The sequence below is a fragment of the Otolemur garnettii genome, unplaced genomic scaffold, assembly GCF_000181295.1.
Source record: "Otolemur garnettii isolate 467f Iridium unplaced genomic scaffold, OtoGar3 scaffold00024, whole genome shotgun sequence".
In the NCBI taxonomy this organism is placed as follows: Eukaryota; Metazoa; Chordata; class Mammalia; order Primates; family Galagidae; genus Otolemur; species Otolemur garnettii.
In genome coordinates this window covers 7330619-7352371 of record NW_003852419.1, presented here as the reverse complement: position 1 = coordinate 7352371, position 21753 = coordinate 7330619, and the positions used below count along the sequence as shown (strand labels likewise).

At 39.2% G+C, this 21753-nt stretch overlaps 1 protein-coding gene across 2 annotated transcripts in view; it reads left to right on the top strand.

Annotated features, from left to right (window-relative positions):
* Positions 1-21753, top strand: part of FSHR (follicle stimulating hormone receptor) — a 194964-nt gene that overhangs the window by 76314 nt on the left and 96897 nt on the right. For both annotated transcript variants that reach the window (XM_023512100.1, XM_023512101.1), the window contains exon 2: positions 8554-8625. In XM_023512100.1, the coding sequence (XP_023367868.1) occupies positions 8554-8625 (72 nt within the window). The remainder of the gene's footprint in view (positions 1-8553; positions 8626-21753) is intronic.

Below are 21753 nucleotides of genomic sequence, written 5' to 3'. Positions count from 1 at the left end.
GGGTAGTATTCCATCTTTTTCTACATTTTGGAAAAGGTTAAGCAATATAGGTACTAGTTCCTCTTTAAAGGTTTGGTAGAATTCTGATGTGAAGCCATCTGGTCCCAGGCTTTTCTTTTTAGGGAGATTTTATATAGTTGATGCTATTTCAACATTTCCACTTCATTCGGGCTAAGTCTTGGAAGGTGGCATGCTTCCAAGTGTGGTCAATTTCTTACAGATTTTCATATTTCTGAGAATAAAGTTGTTTGTAATATTCATTAAGGATTTTTTTAATTTCTGAGGGATCTGTTGTTATTTCATCATTACTGTTTCTGATTGATGAAATTAGAGATTTTACTCTTTTTTTCTTGGTTAGGTTGGCCAAAGGTTTATCTATCTTCTTGACCTATTCAAAAAACCAACTAACTTTTTGATTTATTGATATGTTGTATAATCATTTTGTTTTCAATTTCATTTAATTCTGCTCTAATTTTGATTATTTCTTTTCTTCTGCTGGGTATGACTGGAGTGTTCTTCCTTTTCCAGTTACTTGAGATGTCCTATTAAGTTATTAACTTTCTCTATTTCTGTTTTCTTGAGGAAGGCTTAAATTTCCCTCTTAGGACTGTCTTTGCAGTATCCCAGAGGTTCTGATAACTCATGTCTTCATTATGGTTTTTTTGTTGTTGTTGTTTGGTTGGTTTTTTTTTTTTTTTTTTTTTTTTGCAGTTTGGCTGGGGCCAGGTTTGAACCCACCACCCTCGGTATATGGGGCCAGCACCCTACTCACTGAGACACAGATGCAGCCCCTTCATTATAGTTTTGTTCTAAAACTTTGGTAATTTCCTTCTTGATCTTTCCTCTGACCCATCTATCATTCAGCATAAGGTTATTTAGCTTCCTTAAGCCATTCACATTGATTGAAATTATTGATAAGCCTGGTAAAATTTGGGGCATCGAGTTCCTCAAAAGTCCAGTAAACATTTTTAATCCTTTCACCACTGTAGAAGTTGGAATTTGATCAAAAGTTTCTGAGTGGGTTTACTTTTGTGGTGGAGGATTACACTGGTCATATGGAGGATAGGTTTGAAAATTTCCTGGAGAGCTGGCTTAGTTATGGCAAATTTCTTCAGCATGTGAATGTCTTTAAAGTATTTAATTTCTCCATCATAGATGAAACATAGTTTAGCTGGATATAGGATCCTGGGTTGAAAGTTATTTTGTTTTAGGAGATTAAAAGTTGATGACCATCCTCTTCTAGCCTGAAAGGTTTCAGCAGAGAGATCTGCAGTCATCCTAATACTCTTCCCCTTGTAGGTTATGGTTTTCTTGCATCTAACTGCTTTCAGAATTTTCTCTTTCATATTAACTTTAGTGAAGTTAATTATGATGTGCCTGGGGGATGTCTTGTTGGAGTTGAGTTGTGCTGCGGTTCTAAAACTATCTGCTATCTGAATTTCAGAATCTCTTGGCATGTCTGGAAATTTCTCTTTCATAATTTAATGAAGAGTCTCTGTGTTTTGTGAAGCAACTTCTTCACTTTCAGTGATTCCTATAAGGCAAATATTAGTTTTCTTCAAATTATTCCAGAGCTCTCTGAGAGCTCTCCATTTTTGCTTTCCATTTCTTTTCATCTTTGAGCTCTTGGGCTCATTCAAAAGCTTTGTCTTCAATGTCAGAGATCCCTTCTTCTGCCTGTTCCATTCTGTTACCAAGGGAATCTACTGTATTTTTCAAATCTTTGAGGGCTACAAACTCTTGCCTCAATGTTTCAAAAATCTTTGTTCATTTTATCTTTGAAATTGTTGAATTCTTGAGACATCTTTTGAATAATTTTTTGAGATATCTTTTGAATAATTTCTTGAAATTCTAATTCTCTTCTTCCCTCCAATCTGTTAATCGTATTTGCTATCCAGATTCTGAACTTGATTTCTGTCATCTCAGACATCTGTTTGTGGATGGGATCTTCAATTCCTTCTGCCCCATCCTTCCTTCGGGGATTTGATCTACTCTGGTTATTCTGGTTGCCAAAGTTGTTCCGCTGATTTTGTCCCATGGTGAATTTGCACCATTTGGGGACCGTACTAAAACCGTTCAGCCTGTGGTTGCCACTGGAGAAAATGCTGCCTTCCTCTGGTTGCCAGGAGCAATAGGGCATTTCTGTCCAGAAAAGTCTCAGGGTTATGAGCCTTATTGTTTTAGCTGTTGCAGCTGATGTTCTTCACCTCCAGGTAACTCCATGCCTGTGTGGTTCCCTTTCAACTGACTGTCCTTTTGCAGTTCTCTGGCCTCCGGGCATGGGGTGCCAGGAACGTGTGGGTCGATCAGTCCTGGGGCACCCCGCTCAGATGCTGGGGGTGGCAGCTGAGCAGCTGCAGCTGTGCAGAGGCCATGCGGGTCAAACAGTCCTCTGTGTGCCCCATTCAGGTGCCGGGGGTGGTGGTGAAGCAGTGGCAGCCACGTAGGGGACATGCAGGTCAAATAGTCCTGGGGCACCCCGCTCAGGTGCCCAGGGTGGAGGCCTAGCATCAGCAGCCACGTTGGGCACCTGTGAGTTAAACAGTCCTCCAGGGCCCGCTCAGGTGCCAGGGGGTGGTAGCCAAGCAGTGGCAGCCTCATAGGTCAAACAGTCCTTGGTGTACCCCCATTGGCTGCCCACAGGTGGCAGCCAAGCTGCAGCAGCTGCGTGAGTGACTCATGGGTCAAACAGTCCTCAGGGTGCCCCACTCAGGGTCTGTGGCCAAGCAGCAACAGCCATGGGTAAAATAGTCCTGGGCGTGCCCGGCTCAGGTTCTTGGGTGGCTGAGCAGCAGCAGCCACATGAGGAATGCATGGGTCAAACAGTCCTCGGCGCGCCCCACTCAGGTGCGGGGGCAGTGGGAGCCACGCAGGTGGAACAGTCCTCTGCACTCTGGTGCCAGGGGCAGAGGCCAAGTGGCTGTAGCTGCACAGGGGACACATGGGTCAAACAGTCCTGGGCACACCCCACTCGGGTGCCCTGGAGTGGCTATCAAGCGGTGGCAGCCACGCAGGTCAAATAGTCCTTGGTGCTATGGTGGCCATGCAACAGCAGCTGCATGTGGGATGTGCAGGTCCAACAGTCCTCAGCGTACCCCACTGGGGTGCCCTGGGGAGGCAGCCAAGTGGCAGCCATGCAGGGAACATGCAGCTCAAGCAGTTCTCCAGCTACAGGGCTGGGATAAGGTGCTTGGTCCCGCAGGGGTGTGGTAGAAACCTGTTCTTGGGCCTCCTCTCACTGTCTCTGCAGGCAAGGTGGAAGGGTAGACTGGGAATTCAAAATGGCAGCGAAACATTAGTTCGATTTTTCTGCCTGGCTTGGAGTCTCAGCAGGGTCCCTCTAGGGGAGTAGACCCCTCTTTCTGTAGCTCTCACATGTGTGGTGAGACAATAAGTCCTCAGTTCACCACTCACAGGTGAACTCACAGGAGCTGACGAAAAGAAAAAATACAACTTTCTGGGAGGAGGGGACAGTCACCCTTCCTTCGGGATGTATTATGTACCTGTAGATTGCTTTCTAGGAGCCGTAACTTGCCTCAGCAGAGTTGTCCTGCAGATATCACTCTTTTCTCTCAGCTGGGCTCCTAGTCTTCAACTTTGTTGGGTATTTTCTGGACTTTATCCTTCCCTCTGGATGGGAGCTTCTGTCGGAGGCTGGTACCTGTCGGCCATCTTGTTCCTCCCCCCAAGATAATCACTTTTAATGTTAAAGTTGTAAGAGCACTTGAAATCATTACATTAAAACTTTGACCATCATAAGAAAGTTTTTACCAATCTTAGTGATAAACTTATGAAGAAAATTAAACATGTAATTGTGAAAAAAATAGCAAGTTAATATACGTTAAACTTCAAATACCAAATTGTAATGTCTACTTGAGTATTTATCTTCTCAAAACATCTTTATCAACAGTCTCTGATTATTCAACTGCTTTTGAATTTCACTTCAAGTTCTAGCCAGAAAAAAATAAAGAAATATTGGTTTTATAATTTTCTGTTTCCACAATTCCATGGTTCTTTTACTAGTTTCGTGTGCTGACAGCTTAGCTCATTATTTTTCCATTTGGTACAATAACTTAAGGCTATATATTTCTGTAGCTGTATCTTTAAGTTTGATAGATTATATTTTCATTATAGCCCATTTTAAATAATTCCCAATTATAACTGATTTATTCTTTGACCCATATATATTTGATTGGTTGGTTTGCTTTGTTTTGCTTCACTTTTGGTTTTCCAGTGTATGTATTGGGGGGAAAGGAGTTAATTATCTTTGTTATTGATTTCTAGGTAATTTATTTGCATCATTGTCAAACAACTCATTTATTTTTATACTAATTAGCTTGGTGATCTCATTCTTGGCCAATTTTTGTTGGTGGTGGTATTCCTTGTTGGAATAAGGAACACTAATCTCTACATTCACTGTTCCTTTGTGTGTGTGTGTCTTCCTACAGGATGAAATTTTTTTAACCTCTAAAGGAGGATAAGAAATTTAATTAACAGCTAATTAAATTTGTTCAGAAGTATCTTTATTTTACCTTCCCATTTGAATGATAATTTTCTAAGTTAGCAATTTTCTTTAATAATTTTAAAGATTTTTTTACAATGTTTTTTAATTATTTTTTCTTTTTATGATGACCCATCTTTTTCTCTCTGCTTGTATTGAAATATTTTCTTTTATGGCTTTGCAGCTTTAACTCACAGGTATCTGGCAGTGAATTTACTTTTATTTTCTTCCCTGAAACTTGAGATTTCTGAATGCAAGGATTTGTATCATTCATAAGTTATGGGGAAAAAATGGTATTATTTTATTGAAAATTGCCTGTCTTCTGTTTTCTGTACCATTCTTTCCTTCTAGAATGCACATGATTTATAGAAAGGAAAAAGGAGAAAGAGAAAGTAAGAATCTTTGCATTCATCTTCCATGTCTCATTTTACTTACTAGTTTCTCACCAAAACACAAGTGCCTTGCTTACCATGTTCAGAAACTGCCCCCAGCTTACCTTAGCTTCAGTTTACTCTCTTAGAGTTCTGGTTTGCACCCACCACTTAGCTTTTAGTTGGTACTTAGTTGCTTTACTTTGAGACCTCCAAGATTTTTCAGATTTCCTTGCAAGCTTAGCTATGCTTTTAAAATAATATTTGTTTTGTAGATGTCTATGTTATTTTTAGTGAAAATATCTTCAAACTATATAGTTTATAACATTCAAAAAATTGTAATAAATGAAGTTTTTAATCTTCAGAAAAGATTTAATAGGTTAAAAAGTTTGAGCCACTTAATGCAGACATAGTTCTGGAAAATTTTTTTAAATATGCATACTACTAGAGCTGAGTTTTAAAAAATGCTATCTAGCTGACTTGTTATTAAATAGAAAAGTCAACTAACCAAGACTGTATTCTCTGTACTTGTCATTAACATCTTCCATTAATATTTCAATGTCTTTGAAACTTATAGACTGAGCAGTTTAAAATAATTTTATTATCTGCTTTTTTCCAGTTTGTTTTTATCATTCTTGTGTCTTGTGGGTATTAACTAAGGTTAAGTGAGTACAGCTAAGATAGTGTAAACTAACCTTGATTTTTTTCAGATGAACATTCTAGAAGTAGATATTCTTCTCTGACCCTAGATTAGATCATATTTTATGTAAATAGTTTTATAAAGACTATGCTTTTAGTATGATGAGATAGTTTTGAGGCTCAGACTAAAAATTCATCCTCTCATTACTTGGTTCAATGTAAACATTTCACATTGTATATCAAAGCAGTACCCTGAACCTCATAAATGCATCAGTGTACAAAGTTATGATTTTAAAAAAATAATTAATTATTAAAAAAATGAACAGTTAAAAAAATTAAAAAAATAAAAATTCATCCTCTGATACCAAACTTTCTGTTGTATGTCTGTATACTTTGATAGCTTTCTCATTTTAGTCCTTCTATAACATTTATAGTTACTGCAATCAACTATAGCCCACAACTATTCTCTGGCAGTTCTAAGGTATAGCAGCCTGTATAGCTTATGGCTAGGAGGAGTGAAAATTATAAGAAATACCCATGTAGCTCAATGATAGAACACCTTGGTGAGAAGGGCATGGAGAGGGATTTGGTTCTAATAAGCATGAAAGAGCTCATGAGATGAGAGCAGTGGTGAAATGGCAGTCTCTACACCTGTGGGGTTGAGAAGCATTAGATCAGCCTTATATTAGGCTGGAGGAGAAGGCAGTCAAAGAGCATGCACATTCTATCATAGACTCGCTTACTCTGACTCTGTCTCCTCTCCTGCCTGCAAAATGTCAGCACAGTGTCTCTGCTGAAGATTACCAAGCTCTGCTAAAGACTAAGATCTATCTATGCTAAGAAGACTGCTTTACTCTCTCTAAGACTCTCTCTCTCCAGCTAAGGTAGATAGCCTTCAGGGACCTAAGAGAAACTGTTCCTGAGCAAGGTAGCTTAGCGGTCTGCACCTAGAACCTACCTAAGCCGGGCCCGAGATCTGGCCAGTCTCAGCTCCTAACACTAAGGTTTCTGGTTTTGCCTTCATGGCAGGTATATACATGCCTCCAAAACAAGAACAGCACACAGAATACTCTTATGCTTCCTCATCATACAGTTGGCACTTCTGTAGCCAAACACAAACAAGGTGAAAAAAAGACCTGATAGCCTGAGTAACGACTCTATCTGAAACAGGAATTTCACTAACATCAACAAATGATAAGGAGCTAAAACAATAAAATTTTTATAAAGTTATCCAAGTCCACAGCATTTCATTACAATTCCTGCTCACAGACAGCTTCAGTGAAGGAAGGAGTTGAAATGGAAAGAAAGCCAAATCCCTATTAATGAGTTACAAAGCAGGAAAAAGCAAGAGAAGCCAGAGGAAATTATAGTATTTCTATTGCAGAGATTCCCAAAGGATCACTTGTAATTTCACCTTCAAGCCGAGAAGTCTTAGATTGTGCAATTCAGTCATTTGACAAACGTTGATCAACTCACTGGCATGTACTAGGCACTGTTCTGGGCATTTGGGATATAGTAGTAACAAATCAGATGAAGTTTTTTGCCCTCATGAAGCTTTCATTCTAGTTATCAGAAGAGATAAGTAAAATAAATACATGAATACACAAACACATAAATAAAGAGAATGTATAATACATCAGAAATACTATAAAGAAAAATTCAAGCAGCAGGGAAGGCAGCCAGAGCCCAAGTTGGGGAGACTGCCATTTTAAACAGGTGGTTGGAAAAGTCTTGCTGAGAAAGTGACATTTAAGTAAGTAGGGGGCTGATGTAGCAAGTGATAAGGAGGTCTGGGAGAGGAATGTTCAGACAGACAGAACTATAAATGCAAAAACATCAGGCAAGAAGGAGCCTGACATCTCCGAGGAATAGCAAGAGGATGCCATGATAAGATCAGGATGAGCAAAGGGGAGTTGTGAAAAGTGAAGTTAGAGTTAAAAAAATGAGTAAATAAGAAGTGAGGTAGAGAACTGTGGGGATAGAGAACAAGTGGCTCCTATAGGGTACTGAAGACCATTGTAAATAATTTAGAGTGTTCCCTGATGGAGATGAGGAGCCATTGAAAGGAGTTCTGAGGCAGGTGCGACAAATATTTTCAAGCAAAAGAAAATGGCAAAAGCTAGATGTGGCTGAGGTTAAGAGAAGACTTTACAGATGGGAGAAATCATGGAATGTGTCTATATAATACTAAAGGGCATAGACCAGTAAAGAAGGGAAAATAGGCAAATGATATGTATGAAAGAAATGGGAAAATTGCTATAGTGGTTACTGGGATTAGAAGAGAAATAGTGCACATGAGAGGGACTGTTCCCTGACAGGACCCTGGACAGTGCATCCCTGTAACAGGAGGGAGGGGCGCGTGATAAAGCACAGGTGCAGACGTTCATCAGGCAGTGAGCCATGGAGAACAGGAGGAAGTTTTCTTATACTGGTTTCATTTTCCCCCTGGGATAAAAAGCAAGGTCAGCTGAATATAACCATAAAGGAAGAGGGGATAGTTGGAGTAAAGAAAGGGAAGAGACCTCACACATGGCTATAGCAGGCCACAGAGTAGTGGAGACAAGCAAGGTTCATATCCCAATTCTCTCATGTATCAGTCGTGTTACCCTGAGTAAGTTTTGTATTCTCCAGTTTCCTCATACGAAGTGGGGAGAATAATAGTATCGTCTCCCAGATATCCTTAGGGCAATATTACTGCTTTGGAGACAGGATGAAGAGAGAAAATGCAAAATCAATTTCAACCCTTGTTATTGTAATAAGCATTGAGTATGGTAGAACTTTCATAGTTGACCACCTCCTTACACAGACCACCTCTTGAAGGTGACCTAACTTTCACAGACCAGACATGTACCATGTGTGTATCAGCACAGCAGACCTAATTCTTTCTGTTGACCACCTCCACATGCTGACCAGTTTGTCGTAGTCCCTTGGGTGATCAACCTACAGAGGTTCTACTGTATATGTTAACTATAAGCTGATATTATACATCAGGTACTCAATTACTTATTTTTATGTGATATTTTATGTCTATTCTCTTTTCAGGAGGTTTGTCCTCACCAAGCTTCAAGTCATCCCAAAAGGCGCATTTTCAGGATTTGGGGACCTGGAGAAAATGTACGTACCTGATACTGCTGTGACTGAATGGCTCAAGTGGGAAATAGGCAGCAACTCAGGTCACATCTGGTATGAAGCTCTGGGCTTAGAAGCCAGACTGACATAGCCAAGCAAACTTGTTGTGCCTCCTCTCATTTTATTTCCTTACTAAGGTTCCTAAATGATAGTGTAATTAATCTTTCAGCATGGTTATTCAAGTGAGGAAAAGCCAATTCAAGCAATTCTTACTGTTTTTTGTACAAAGTATTGTTCTCAAAGTACCTGTGAGCGGAATTTTCATAAACCAAAGCCTGTTTTCTTGCTGACATCATATTCTTTCAGAGATACCTTCTACTATTTCTGATTACTTTTTCTTGATTGACAGTAGAGTCTAACATTTGTGCCTTAGAGATTCTCTAGACTTCTTGTTCCCAAGCTATGTGTGCAGACAAGTGGTAATTGATATATAAACATTTAAAAGTATTAGGAAAGTTTACAGTACTGACAAAGATTTATTTTGAAAAGAGGAGACTTCTTTGTTATGTAGACATTGACTTCTTAATGGACTGGTTTAATTTAGGGGATTTAATTTAATTTGGGGAATAACTGTTATTCCCCAAATAACAGTTTTCTCAAAGTGGGGTGTGGTAGTAAAACAGAACAAATCCTCCCACACTTAAAGTAAGCTGCCCTCCCTTTGAAGGCTCTTGATCTCACCTCCTGGGCCGTTCAGGCAAGGAAGATGAGTTTTTCTCTGCAGTGACACAGACAGGATTTAGGATTTAAATGCCAGTAAGTAAAGCAATGGGTAGATGGAATAGACAGAAGAGAATAGTTATTTTTGCTATAGGAAGAAAGCAACTCACTGATTCACTTATTTCTCCTCCTTGGAGTCATTCAATTTTTCCTTTTGGTTCTTTTACCCACCATCTTTAAAAATATTAATTGTTAAGATCTGAGGAAATGCAAAAGGAATCCATTAACAAAAGAGAACAAAATAGAGAGAGTAGCATGGTTTTTCAGCAACTGAGCCCCTTGCTTAAAGGAGAGTGATCAGAATGCTGGGTTTGGGTGTTATTTTTAATATAAACTTACTGTGTGACCTTGATTAAATCACCTTATGTTCTAGGGGCTTGGTTTCTCCATCTGTATTAACAGACTCTTAAATTCCCCTTTTAAAAAGAGTATTTAAGTGTTCTCCAATTTCTATTCCTAACTTGGCTGAGGGCTTAGTTTACAACCTACAGTCTTCCATGGACAGAGTTGGAAAACTTGGCCATTGCCCCACCCAGAGCAAACATAGACTGGCTGACTATTGGAATAACTGTACATCCCCAAACATCCCTATAATTACATGGGAATGTATTTTAAAGACAGGATTATCAGATATCATAGCTATCCACTTTAATCACATCTAATCCAGGAGGTGTGACTGACCCCTCATTGGGGGCTCAGCATCAGACAGGACCTTCCTGTGGTGATATGATGGCTGAGCTGAGCTGACAAGAGGCAGAGCAGCTGCCTCAGGAACTCAACCTGCTCAGACACAGCACGTCCATTTCCACCTCATGTCTTTATTAATCAGCCTGAACTGACACAGTAAGATGCCAAAAATAATATTAAAGTGATCTTCCTTTTTTAAGACCTTTATAACCTAAAGCTTCAAAAACAATCCCTAGCAGACGCCCTAAATTGAACTCTGGGGAGACTTCTGTGCCCCTTGATCTGTGCGCTCACCTTCATGCATCTCCTCACTTTCTATTCTTGGTCACTGGCAGGTTCTCAACTCCTTTCTCCTTCACTTGTCTTGCTCTAGTTATTAACCAGTTTCCTGAACTTAATGAACATTGACTTTTTCTTCAGTATCTCCCTCGCCACAAATCTCAAAGCTCCTTTCATCCACTGTGCACATGTGACCAAGTTTCACCCATCCATTTGAAGAAGAAGAAAAAGAAGTTTTCTGTGTAAATTCCACCTTCCTACCATGCTACCTTTTCTCTTTCCCGCCACAACTCTAGAAAGAGCAGCCTGCGTTTACTGCCTCTCTATCCTTTCTTTTCCATCACTCCCAGCCTGCTCACAAATTCTTCAACATTTTTAAATTATTCTAGCCAACAATACTATATCTGCCAGATCAAATGACTTCTACTCTGTCCTCTCAGTACCAACTTTATATGTAGCTTTTGATTTCATTGACCATTAGTGTCATTTCTCCCAACACCCTTTCCCCGGGACACCACACTCTCCTGCCTCCCTGTCACCCTCCCAGACTGCTCCTTATCCAGCTCTCATCATCTCGCCTTTCTTGTACCCAACAAGAAGTTTAGATATGCCAGGGATCCACTCTGGACCATTTTCTTTTTATACAGGTCTGTCCCCCCTCCCCACAGAAATGATTATTCCATCAAATAATGTCTTGCTAAACATTCATCTGTAATCTCCATAGATTACAGAAATCTTATGAGGCCATAAGTTTTGTTTTGAAAAGGAGAGATGTCCAAACATCTACATTTGACTAAACTGAAAATACCTGAAATTTAGCATATATGGAACTAGTACATTATCTTTAAATTTCTCATCTTTTCATATTGCCCTATAAATACTACCCTCATCTTCTCAGATTCCTCAGAAAGAAAATTCCAAACCTCCCTTCACTCACATGCCTTCTCTGTCCCTTATACCCAGAAATCCTCTAGTCCTATTGCCCACCTCTCAGTGTACTCTGGAATCCAGCCCTCTTCTCTCTCTGCTGGCCCAAGGGCTCATCAGCATTTATATAGCCTACTGCTTGAAGCTGCCATGCCTATCCCAGGGCCAAGCTTCCTGCCACTCTGCTACTAGAACTTCTCTGCTCAAATTCCCTTGCAGAAGAACTTCTAGGGACCTTCATTGCTAGAGACTTAAGTTGTAAGTCTCTTCCTAGAACAGAAATCAAAATCCTTTATCTCCCATGCTCTCAGCAAATGTGACAATTTCCTGATCCCCAAGTACTATCATTATCAGACATCATATTACTTATTTAGAATGTGACAGCTGGTTATTTGCACAATACCTGGCACATAGAGTGAACAAAAAGATAGTTTCAGGGAAATGAATGATTAAGCAGATGAAGAAAATATATTTTCATCCTATTATATACATGTGTCCCTATGCCTAAAATTCCACATGGTAAAATCCTGCTTTTCATTTAGCAGCCAGACAAAATGTGTATTCCTCTATAGAGCCTTTCAGAACTTTCCCAGTGCTTTCAGACTATAACCTTGTGTTCTAAGTATTACTAACATGTTTCTCAGATTGTTCTGAACCTATGGGTTTTTCCAGATCCACTTGATTGTTCTTTAAAGGCAAGGTCACAATGTATTTGTGATGTAACTTTGTATCATAGTACAATACTGTCCTATTGATTTTACCTCCTCATTATACCTCCAGACTGTCCATTCATCTTTTCCACCTATCACAATCTTTCCTTAAAATCTTAATCTGTGCTATTGTAAAAAAAAAATTCTATAGATTGGGTAATTTACAAAAAACAGAAATTTATATTCTCACAGCTCTGGAGGCTGGGAAGTCCAAGATCAAGACACTGGCATCTGGTGAGGACCTTCATGTTGAGTCCTCACATGACAAGGGGAAGGGCAGAAGGTGAAAAATGTGTCCTCACATGGCAGAAAAGCATGAACCAATACCCAGAAATACTTCTTATAGTGACATTAATCCATTCATGAGAACAGAGCCATCATGACTTAAATCTCTCCCAAAGCCACACTTCCCAATATGGTTTTGGGTGTCACTATTATGGAAAGTCCAGGCACTATTTCTTTGAGATGCAGGGCACCACATCAGCTTAGATACTAGGGTACGTTACTGCCTTGGGCAGCCACAGCACCATTTCCTAGGATGCATGGCACTAATTCAACTTAGACACTTGAAAAGTGACACCCCTGATTGGCTAAGGTACTATTTATGCAAGAGACAAGGTATCTCTCAGCTCCAGCTGGGGATGGGGTGTGGTAGATCAAGCAGCCCTATTTCTGCTTGGCCCCACAGAGAAGCATGTGACAGCTGCTCACACCTGTTGGACCTCTAGGCTGAGTTGGTTCAGCAATAGCTTAGCCTCTGGGATAAATGGGAACTATGGCAACTGCCCCCTGGACCAAGACACATTCCAGCCATAGTTACAACTCAGAGATGGTACAGTTCATTAGCTGGGTGGGCCACAGGGGCAGGGTACAGCATTAGCTCCTTCAGTGGAGCACAGCTATATGGACTCCAGTAAGCTCTCGCCACTAGGACTTGTGCCTTGTGAGGACTTCAGGTGACCCCAATGGAGAGATCTGTAGTTGTACAAAATGATTATGGGTGTGCTGGGGTCCTCTGACTGCCCAGTTAAAGAAAGAAATCCCTCCTGGTCCCCAGCAGGTTCCAGTTCAGGGGAGGGGTAGAAGAAGCCTGCCATTTTCTTTCTCTGTGTCCATCCATAATTGCTGTGATTACCTGTTTTTCTGCTATGCTTCTACTGCATACCAGTGTTCTTTCTCAGTTATTTTTGTTTAAAAGTAGTTTATTTGTTGTTCTGGTTTCCTTGTGAGAACAACAAGCATTAGGGGCATCTAGTGGACAGGTCTGTTGGCAGACCACCCACTGCTCTTCACATGAAAAGGAGACTCCTTCCTACAGACAGGAGTACTACCAGCATAGCCAGAGCTCCTGCATTCTCTCCTTTGCTATTCTAGCCCTCTTTCAGTTCATGTAATGCACCATGTCATGGAGCCCACCTCAGGCCTCAGCACATGAAGTTCCTTCTGCCTACAACACCCTTTCCACTCTGCCACTTTTACTTAGTTGGTACCTTGTCATCATTCAGATTCTCACGCTAATGTGATTTCCCCCAGAAAAGCTCTCCTTGACCTCTCCAACTGGGGCAAAACTACTATACACACTCCAGAATCACCACTACTCTTTGTGGTGACTATCATTTAAACAATTTTACACTTACTTATATGATAACTGAATTAAATTCGAACAACCCTACTGGGCTGTAAATTCCATGAATACAAGGGCATGTTTGTTTTTACTTAGTATTGAATGGTGCCTCATAAGAAATCAGGTGCATACAATAAATATCTAATAAATGTGTAGATAAAAATGAACAAATAAATAAATACAATTAGTAAAGGAGACAAGACAAAATATCCAAATATGAAAAGAAAATCATAAATGATATATTTATGAAAAATAATGTAGTAATTGATAGGCACATGGACACTGGCTGAGAATATATATATATAGTTACAATTTAAAATATATCTCATGACAAAAGTGCACAACACACACCAAAACAAGTAACCACCACCCTTGTATTTGTTAGGACTCTTCCTATTGTGAGAGTCAAAAGAAAATGAACTTCAAACAACCTTACAGAAAGAAGAAAATTTAATAGCACATTTAACTTGATGTTGAGAGAAAAAGAATGGCTTAAGTTTCAGCTCTATTGAGATAATAATGTCCTTAGGACTTGGGCTCTCTCCATTTTTCAATTTTCCTTGTGTTATGTTAGTTTCAGCCTTCAGCCTCACTCTTCAAGGCAAGGGGCTGCAACAGTCCTAGCGTCACCAGTCCTGGCTTCACCTTTTCTCTGGCTTCTTCTCAGAAGAAAAGAACGGACTATTTTTCTTCCTCAGTGGTATAAAAGAATCTTAAGATTACTTAGATTACACAACCATCCCTAGAATGACCACTAAAGCTAAGAGAATGTAATGCTCAAATTGGCTTTGGCCTGGGAAATGGGCTCCATCCTTAGAGTTGCTAACACTTACCCCTACCCCATGGACTTGGAGGTGAGGGAGAAGTGATACACAAGAAAAATTGAAGGTATTGTGGGGGCATGGAGGCTAGATGCTGGCAGTTGGGCAAATAATTTATGTCTGAAAAGAAAATTAGCCCTGTTATCATCCAGAAGAGGAATATCTGGAAGGTTTGTGGAATTCAACTAAGACTTAAAAGATGAGTAGGGTTGTACTGGCAGGAATTTTATTACTATTATTTTCTTTGTTACAGTTAACATTTACTGAGGACTTACTATATGCCAGGCACCAATTAAAGGCTGTTATTTCCATCAATTTTTTCTTCCTCATAGTTGACAGGTTTCAGGCCAGAGTCCGGGTGAGGGTCCAAAGAAGGAGAAAAGGACAGTCTAGGGATTAAAGAAAGACTTTATTAGAAAAGGCAGAGTTGAGTCTGGCCAGGAGTCAGCTCACTCTCACACAGTTTCAAGAGGCTTTTATTAGTATAGTTGGAAGCAGGTGAGACATGTCATCTTTTTCTGCAGAGTAGCTAATGCTGTGCCAGGAACCAATCTTAGAATTACTCCCTTTTGAAAAAGTGTTAATCTTGCACCAAGGCCTTACTTATCTTCAGTGTCAGCCAGGACCAAGGTAGGAGATCGTGCTGATGTTTCCCAGGAATACTGGCCTTAAAGCTTTTTCAGGAGTATAGGGATAGGGAAGAGGTTGCTATATCTGTGCCATTTGGTCTCTGCTCTGTCCTGCTTTCTCTCACAGAAGATAGGTACCATTTAGTACCATTAGTGCCATTTTACATTTGAAGTAACAGTCTTTTTTTTTTTTTTTTTTTTTTTTTTTGCGAGACAGAGTCTCAAGCTATTGCCCTAGGTAGAGTTCTGTGGTATCACAGCTCATGGTAACCTCAAAATCTTGGGCATAAGCAATTCTCCTGCCTCAGCCTCTCAAGTAGCTGGGACTACAGGCACCTGCCACAACACCACCTATTTTTTGTTGCAGTTGTCCTTGTTGTTTTAGCAGGCCCAGGCCAGGTTCAGGCTGAGTTCGAACCCGCCAGCCTCGGTGTATATGGCCAGTGCCCTACCCACTGAGCTATGGTTGCTGCCCTGAGGTAACAGTCTTAAAGAAATAAATTCCCTTTTCAAGGTAACACAGTGGATAAGCAATAGAAAAACATATTCTAGAAAGGAATGTACCCCATCTGCATGGAAATAGACTAGTTTGCATCTTTATTTCCTTCTCCCTTCCTGGCCCCATGTACAAGTATTTTAACCTCTCTGATTTTTATCTCCCACACTGTAAAATGTTAAAATATTAATAATAAGGTCTATTTCATAAGGCTGTGTGAACTAAGAATCTTGCGCTCCCCCAGACAATTGAATGGACTCCCTCTTGGCCAAGGGGACCTCAGGAATGCCCTAAAACTGAGTTGCTGGCCATGAAAAGAGATGTCAGACAGAGCCTCATCATGCCTTCCCTTCTGGCAGGTATATTTTGTAACTCATTGATAGGCCTAAGGCTATGCAAGACAGCCTATAGGTCCTCAACTTAGGTGACAAATCACTTGAGTCTGGGTATAGGGCCTGTGGTTTCTCTCTGATTAACAGACTTCCTTACTTTTCTTTCTTTTTTTTTCTTTATTATATCATAGCTGTGTACATTAATGCAATCATGGGGTACAATGTGCTGGTTTTATATACAACTTGAAATATTTTCATCAAACTGGTTAACGTAGCCTTCACGGCAGTTTCTTAGTTATTGTGTTAAGACATTTATATTCTACACCTAGTAAATTTCACATATACCCCTGTAAAATGCACCATAGGTGCGGTCCCACCAATTACTCTCCCTCCACCCACCCCCATCCTTTCCCCTTCCTCTCCGGCTTCTGCCTCTTCTTGGGCTATAATTGGGTTATAGCTTTTATAAGAAAGGTATAAATTGGTTTCATAGTACAGCTGAGTACATTGGATACTTTTTCTTCCATTCTTGAGATACTTGGCTAAGAAGAATATGTTCCAGCTCCAACCATGTAAACATGAAAGAGGTAAAGTCTCCATCTTTATTTAAGCCTGCATAATATTCCATGGTGTACATACACGACAATTTATTGATCCATTTGAGGGTCGATGGGCACTTTGGCTTCTTCCATGACTTAGTAATTATGAATTGGGCTTCAATAAACATTCTGGTACATATATCTTTGTTATAATGTGATTTTTGGTCTTCTGGATATATACCTAATAGAGGAATTATAGGATCAAATGGCAGGTCTATTTTTAGATCTCTAAGTGTTCTCCAAACATCTTTCGAAAAGGAACATATTAGTTTGCATTCCCACCAGCAGTGTAGAAGTGTTCCCTTTTCTCCACATCCACGCAAACATCTCTGGTTTTGGGATTTTGTGATGTGGGCTACTCTTACTGGAGTTAGATGATATCTCAAAGTAGTTTTGATTTGCATTTCTCTGATGCTTAAGGATGATGAGCATTTTTTCATGTGTCTGTAGGCCATGTGCCTGTCTTCTTCAGAGAAGTTTCTCTTCAAGTCCCTTGCCTACCCGGAGATGGGAAAACTCTTGAAGAAATTGGCCTGGGTGAATATTTTATCAGGAGGACCTCCTGGGCAATTAAAGCAACTTCCTTACTTTTCTTAAAACATTTCAAGCCTTTATTTTTTTTTTTAATAGACACAGAAATATATATTTGACAAATAAACATTCTTTCATGGCAACAACATTTAACAAACTACTAGTAGAGACTTCTTTAACCTGATATTAAACATTTGTGCCAAAGCCCGATAATATACTACATGAAATGGTGAAAAACTGAATCATTTCAAGCCTTTAGACAGAACTTTATTTCTTTAACCAATAACAAATCAAAGAGTCCCCCACTTTGAGATGCCTCACCTTTTCAGGCCAAACCAATGTACGTCTTCCCTGTAATAATTTATGACTTTATGTGTAATTCTTGTCTCCACGAAATGAATAAAATCAAACTGAGTCCATTTCTTTGCAGCTTCTTGGGCATGGCTTTGGGCCATGGTCCTCAAATTTGGCTGAGAATAAACCAGTTTAAATTACAGAATTTGGCTTCTTTTCCATTGAAGGTTGTCAAGAGCCTTAATATCCAACCTCAGTGTCTGGCACAACATGGGTATTTGATGAGTTTAGTTCGTCCTCTTTCTCCTATTAGAATGATTCAAAGACCACACCCTAATCCTTGCTTGATTCTTCTTCATTCATTAACCCAGCTTTACCCAGCCCCCTTTACTTCTATCAAAAATCAGCAAGGAAAGGATACTTTTTGGAAGAACAAGGAATAGGAGCTTCTCCACAAGAAATGAAATAACACGTGCTTCTATTAGTATTACTACCTCAAACTTCCCTATTCTTACTTGCTTTGGGACTTGCTATGGTGGTGGGGGAGGAAATCATTAAACTCTCTGTAACGTGAAGTGGCTTTGCAAAGTGCACTGTAAACTGTTTACATTGTCTTTAATTACTTTGGAGCCATATGTCAGCTTGGTATAAAGTGTGAAGATTACACTGAATATGGTGGGGGAAGTAAGTGACAATGTGGTGATTTATGGTAACCAGAAAAATTATATATGGAAATGAGTGCAATTTAAAAACATATCTATGTGTTATTATAACACTGGAGGGGGGGAAAAGCCAGTTTATAACAAAATATCTTTGAAAATCAGAGCATGATGAATATGTAAATGAGACCAATCAACATCAGCTGAGATATGGTACATGCAGATGAGGCGGCAATGAGCCAAAATGTGAAATAGCTCCCAAACCATAAATATGAACCATATAAAATTCACTTGAAATATTCATGATAACATAAGGACAAAAAATATAATCAAGTGATTTACTTGCATATAAAAATAAGAACAGTAGTCTGACACTAAAGCCTCCACTCCCAGATCACTGGGAAAAGAAAAGTTAACAGAGAAACTTTTAAAGGAAGAGATTTATTTAGTGAGAACTATGGCAGGCACACTAAAGAAGCTGAGGATCCTCCCAATTCTGTTCTTTTAAAATTTTTCATGTATGTAATAGTTGTATATATTTCTAGGGCACATGTGAAGTTTTGATACAGGCATAAAATGTGAATTAATCAAATCAGGGTAATTGAGGCATTCATAACCTCAGGCATTTATCATTTCTGTCTCCCGGAACCCCCCTACCTCTTCTCCCTTTGTGTACTAGGTTGTCAATTGTCCTCATATCAGAATTGAGTACATAGAATTCTTGCTTCTCCATTCTTGTGATGTTTTACTAAGAATAATGTGTTCGACTTCCATCCAGTTTAATACAAAAGCTGTAAAGTCTCCATCTTTTTTAATGGCTGAACAGTATTCCATGGTATACATATATCATAGCTTGTTAATCCATTCCTGGGTTGGTGGACATTTAGGCTTTTCCCACATTTTGGTAATTATTAATTGAGCTGTGATAAACACACTACTGCAAATGTCCTTATGATACAAAGATTTTTATTCTTCTGGGTAAATGCCCAGTAACGGGACTGCAGGATCAAATGGGAAGTCTAGTTTGAGTTTTTTGGGAATTCTCCATACTTCCTTCCAAAAAAGTATTAGTTTGCAGTCCCACCAGCAATGTAAGTATTCCCTTCTTTCCATATCCAAGCCAGCATCTGCAGTTTTCAGATTTTGTGATATGGTCCGTTCTCACTGGGGTTAGGTGATATCTCAGGGTGGTTTTGATTTGCATTTCTCTGATAATTAGGGTCAATGAGCATTTTTTCATATGCCTGTTAGCCATTTGTCTAAGAAGGTTCGATTCATTTCTTTTGCCCTGTGATATAAAGGCTTGTTGGCTCTTTTTATGTTGATTAATTTGAGTTCTCTGTAGCCTTCTGTGGCAATTGCAACAACAACAAAAATAAACAAATGGGACTTAGTTTAACTGAATACCTTCTATACAGCTAGGGAGACAACAACCAAAGCAAATAGACTGATTTTTGTATATTGATTTTGTATCCTTCAACTTTACTGAATTTCTTTATCAGTCCTAATAGTTTGTGGATGGAGTCTTTAATCTTTAGGTCTTTATCTAGGTTTCTCTAGATCTTAAATCATTTCATCTGCAAACAAGGATAATTTTATTTCTTCCTTCCCACTTTGGATGCCTTTTACTTCTTTCACTTGTCTCATTATTCTAGCTAGAACTTCTAGTAATGTGTTGAATAGTATTGATGAAATTAGCATCCTTGTCTTCTTCCAGATATTGGAAGAGAGGCTTTCAGTTTTTTCCCTCTTCAATATGACTGTCGCCACAAATCTGTCTAATATGGTTGTTATTGTGTAAGTTCTTTCTATGCTAAGTTTTTCAGAGTTTTTATCATAAGAGACGTTGAATTATAGCAAATTCTTTTTAAGCATCATTTGAAATGATTATACGGTTTCTGTCCTTCATTCTATTGATGCGATATATTGCATTGATTTGAGTATATTGAACCATTTTTGCATCCTTGGGATGAATCCCACTTGATTATGTTGGATGTTCTTTTCAATGTGTTGAATTCAGTTTGCTAGTATTTTTGTGAGAATTTTTGCTTCTAAGTTAATCAGAGGTACTGGCCTACAGTTTTCTTTCTATGTTTTGTCTTTATCTGGTTGAAGTATCAGGGTGATACAGGTCTCATAAAATGAGTTTGGGAGGATCCCCTCTTTCTTGATTGTTTGGAATAATTTAAGGAGGAATGGTATTAGTTCTTTGAATGTTTGATAGAATTCAGTGGTGAAGTCATCAAGTCCTAGGCTTTTCTTTGCAGGATGGATTTTTTTTTTTTTTTTAGTTGGGGATTCATTGAGGGTACAAGAAACCAGGTTACATTGATTACATTTGTTAGGTAAAGTCCCTCTTACAATTGTGTCTTGCCCCCAAAAGGTGTGTCACACACCAAGACCCCATGGCCCTCCCTCTTTCCCTCTCTCTGCTCTTCCATTTCACCACTTCTCCCTCCTTCTTTCTCTCTCTACTCTCCCCTTCCCCCACCCCCACCATGTCATTGTCATTAATTGTCCTCATGTCAAAATTGAGTGCATAGGATTTATGCTTCTCAATTTTTGTGATGCTTTACTAAGAATAATGTGTTACATTTCCATCCAGGTTAATACAAAAGCTGTAATATCTCTATTTTTTAATGGCTGAATAGTATTCCATGGTGTACATATACCACAGCTTGTTAATTCATTCCTGGGTTGGTGGCCACTTAGGCTGTTTCTACATTTTGGTGATGTTAAATTGAGCTGCAATAAACAGTCTAGTACAAGTGTCTTTATGATAAAAGGATATTTTTTCTTCTGGGTAGATGCCCAGTAATGGGATTACAGGGTCAAATGGGAGATCTAGTTTGAGTTCTTGGAGAGTTGCCCATACTCCCTTCCAAAAAGGTTGTTATTAGTTTGCAGTCCCACCAGCAGTGTAAAAGTGTTCTCTTCTCTCAACATCCACACCAGCATCCACAGTTTTGAGATTTTGTGATGTGGGCCATTCTCGCTGGGGTTAGATAGCATCTCAGGGTGATTTTGATTTGCATTTCTCTAATAATTAGGGATAAAGAGCATTTTTTCATATGTATTTTAGCCATTCCTCTGTCTTCTTTAGAGAAGGTTCTATTTCTGTCTCTTGCCCATTGCTATATGGGATTGTTGGCTTTTGTCATGTGTATTAATTTGAGTTCTCTATAGATCCTAGTTATCAAGCTTTAGTCTGATTCAAAATATGCAAATATCCTTTTCCATTGTGCAGGTTGTCTATTTGCTTTGGTTATTTTCTCCTTAGCTGTACAGAAGCTTTTCAGTTTAATTAAGTCCCATTTGTTTGTTTTTGGTGTTGTTGCAATTGCCACAGCAGTCTTCTTCATGAAGTCTTTCCCCAGGCCAATATCTTCCAGTGTTTTTCCTCTTTTCTTTGAGGATTTTTATTGTTTCTTGCCTTTAATTTAAGTTCTTTATCCATCTTGAATCAATTTTTGTGAGTGGAGAAAGGTGTGGGTCCAGTTTCAGTCTTTTACGTGTGGCTATTCAGTTGTCCTAGCATCATTTATTGAATAGGGAGTCTTTCCCTCAAGGTGTGTTCTTGTTTGGTTTATTGAAGATTAGGTGACTATAAGATGTTAGTTTCATTTTACTGGATTAGGTGACTATAAGGTGTTAGTTTCATTTTACTGGTTTTCTATTCCATTCCAAATGTCTATGTCTCTATTTTTGTGCCAGTACCAGGTTGTTTTGACCACTATGGCTTTGTAGTACAGCCTAAAATCTGGTATGCTGATGCCCCCAGCTTTGTTTTTATTACTAAGAACTG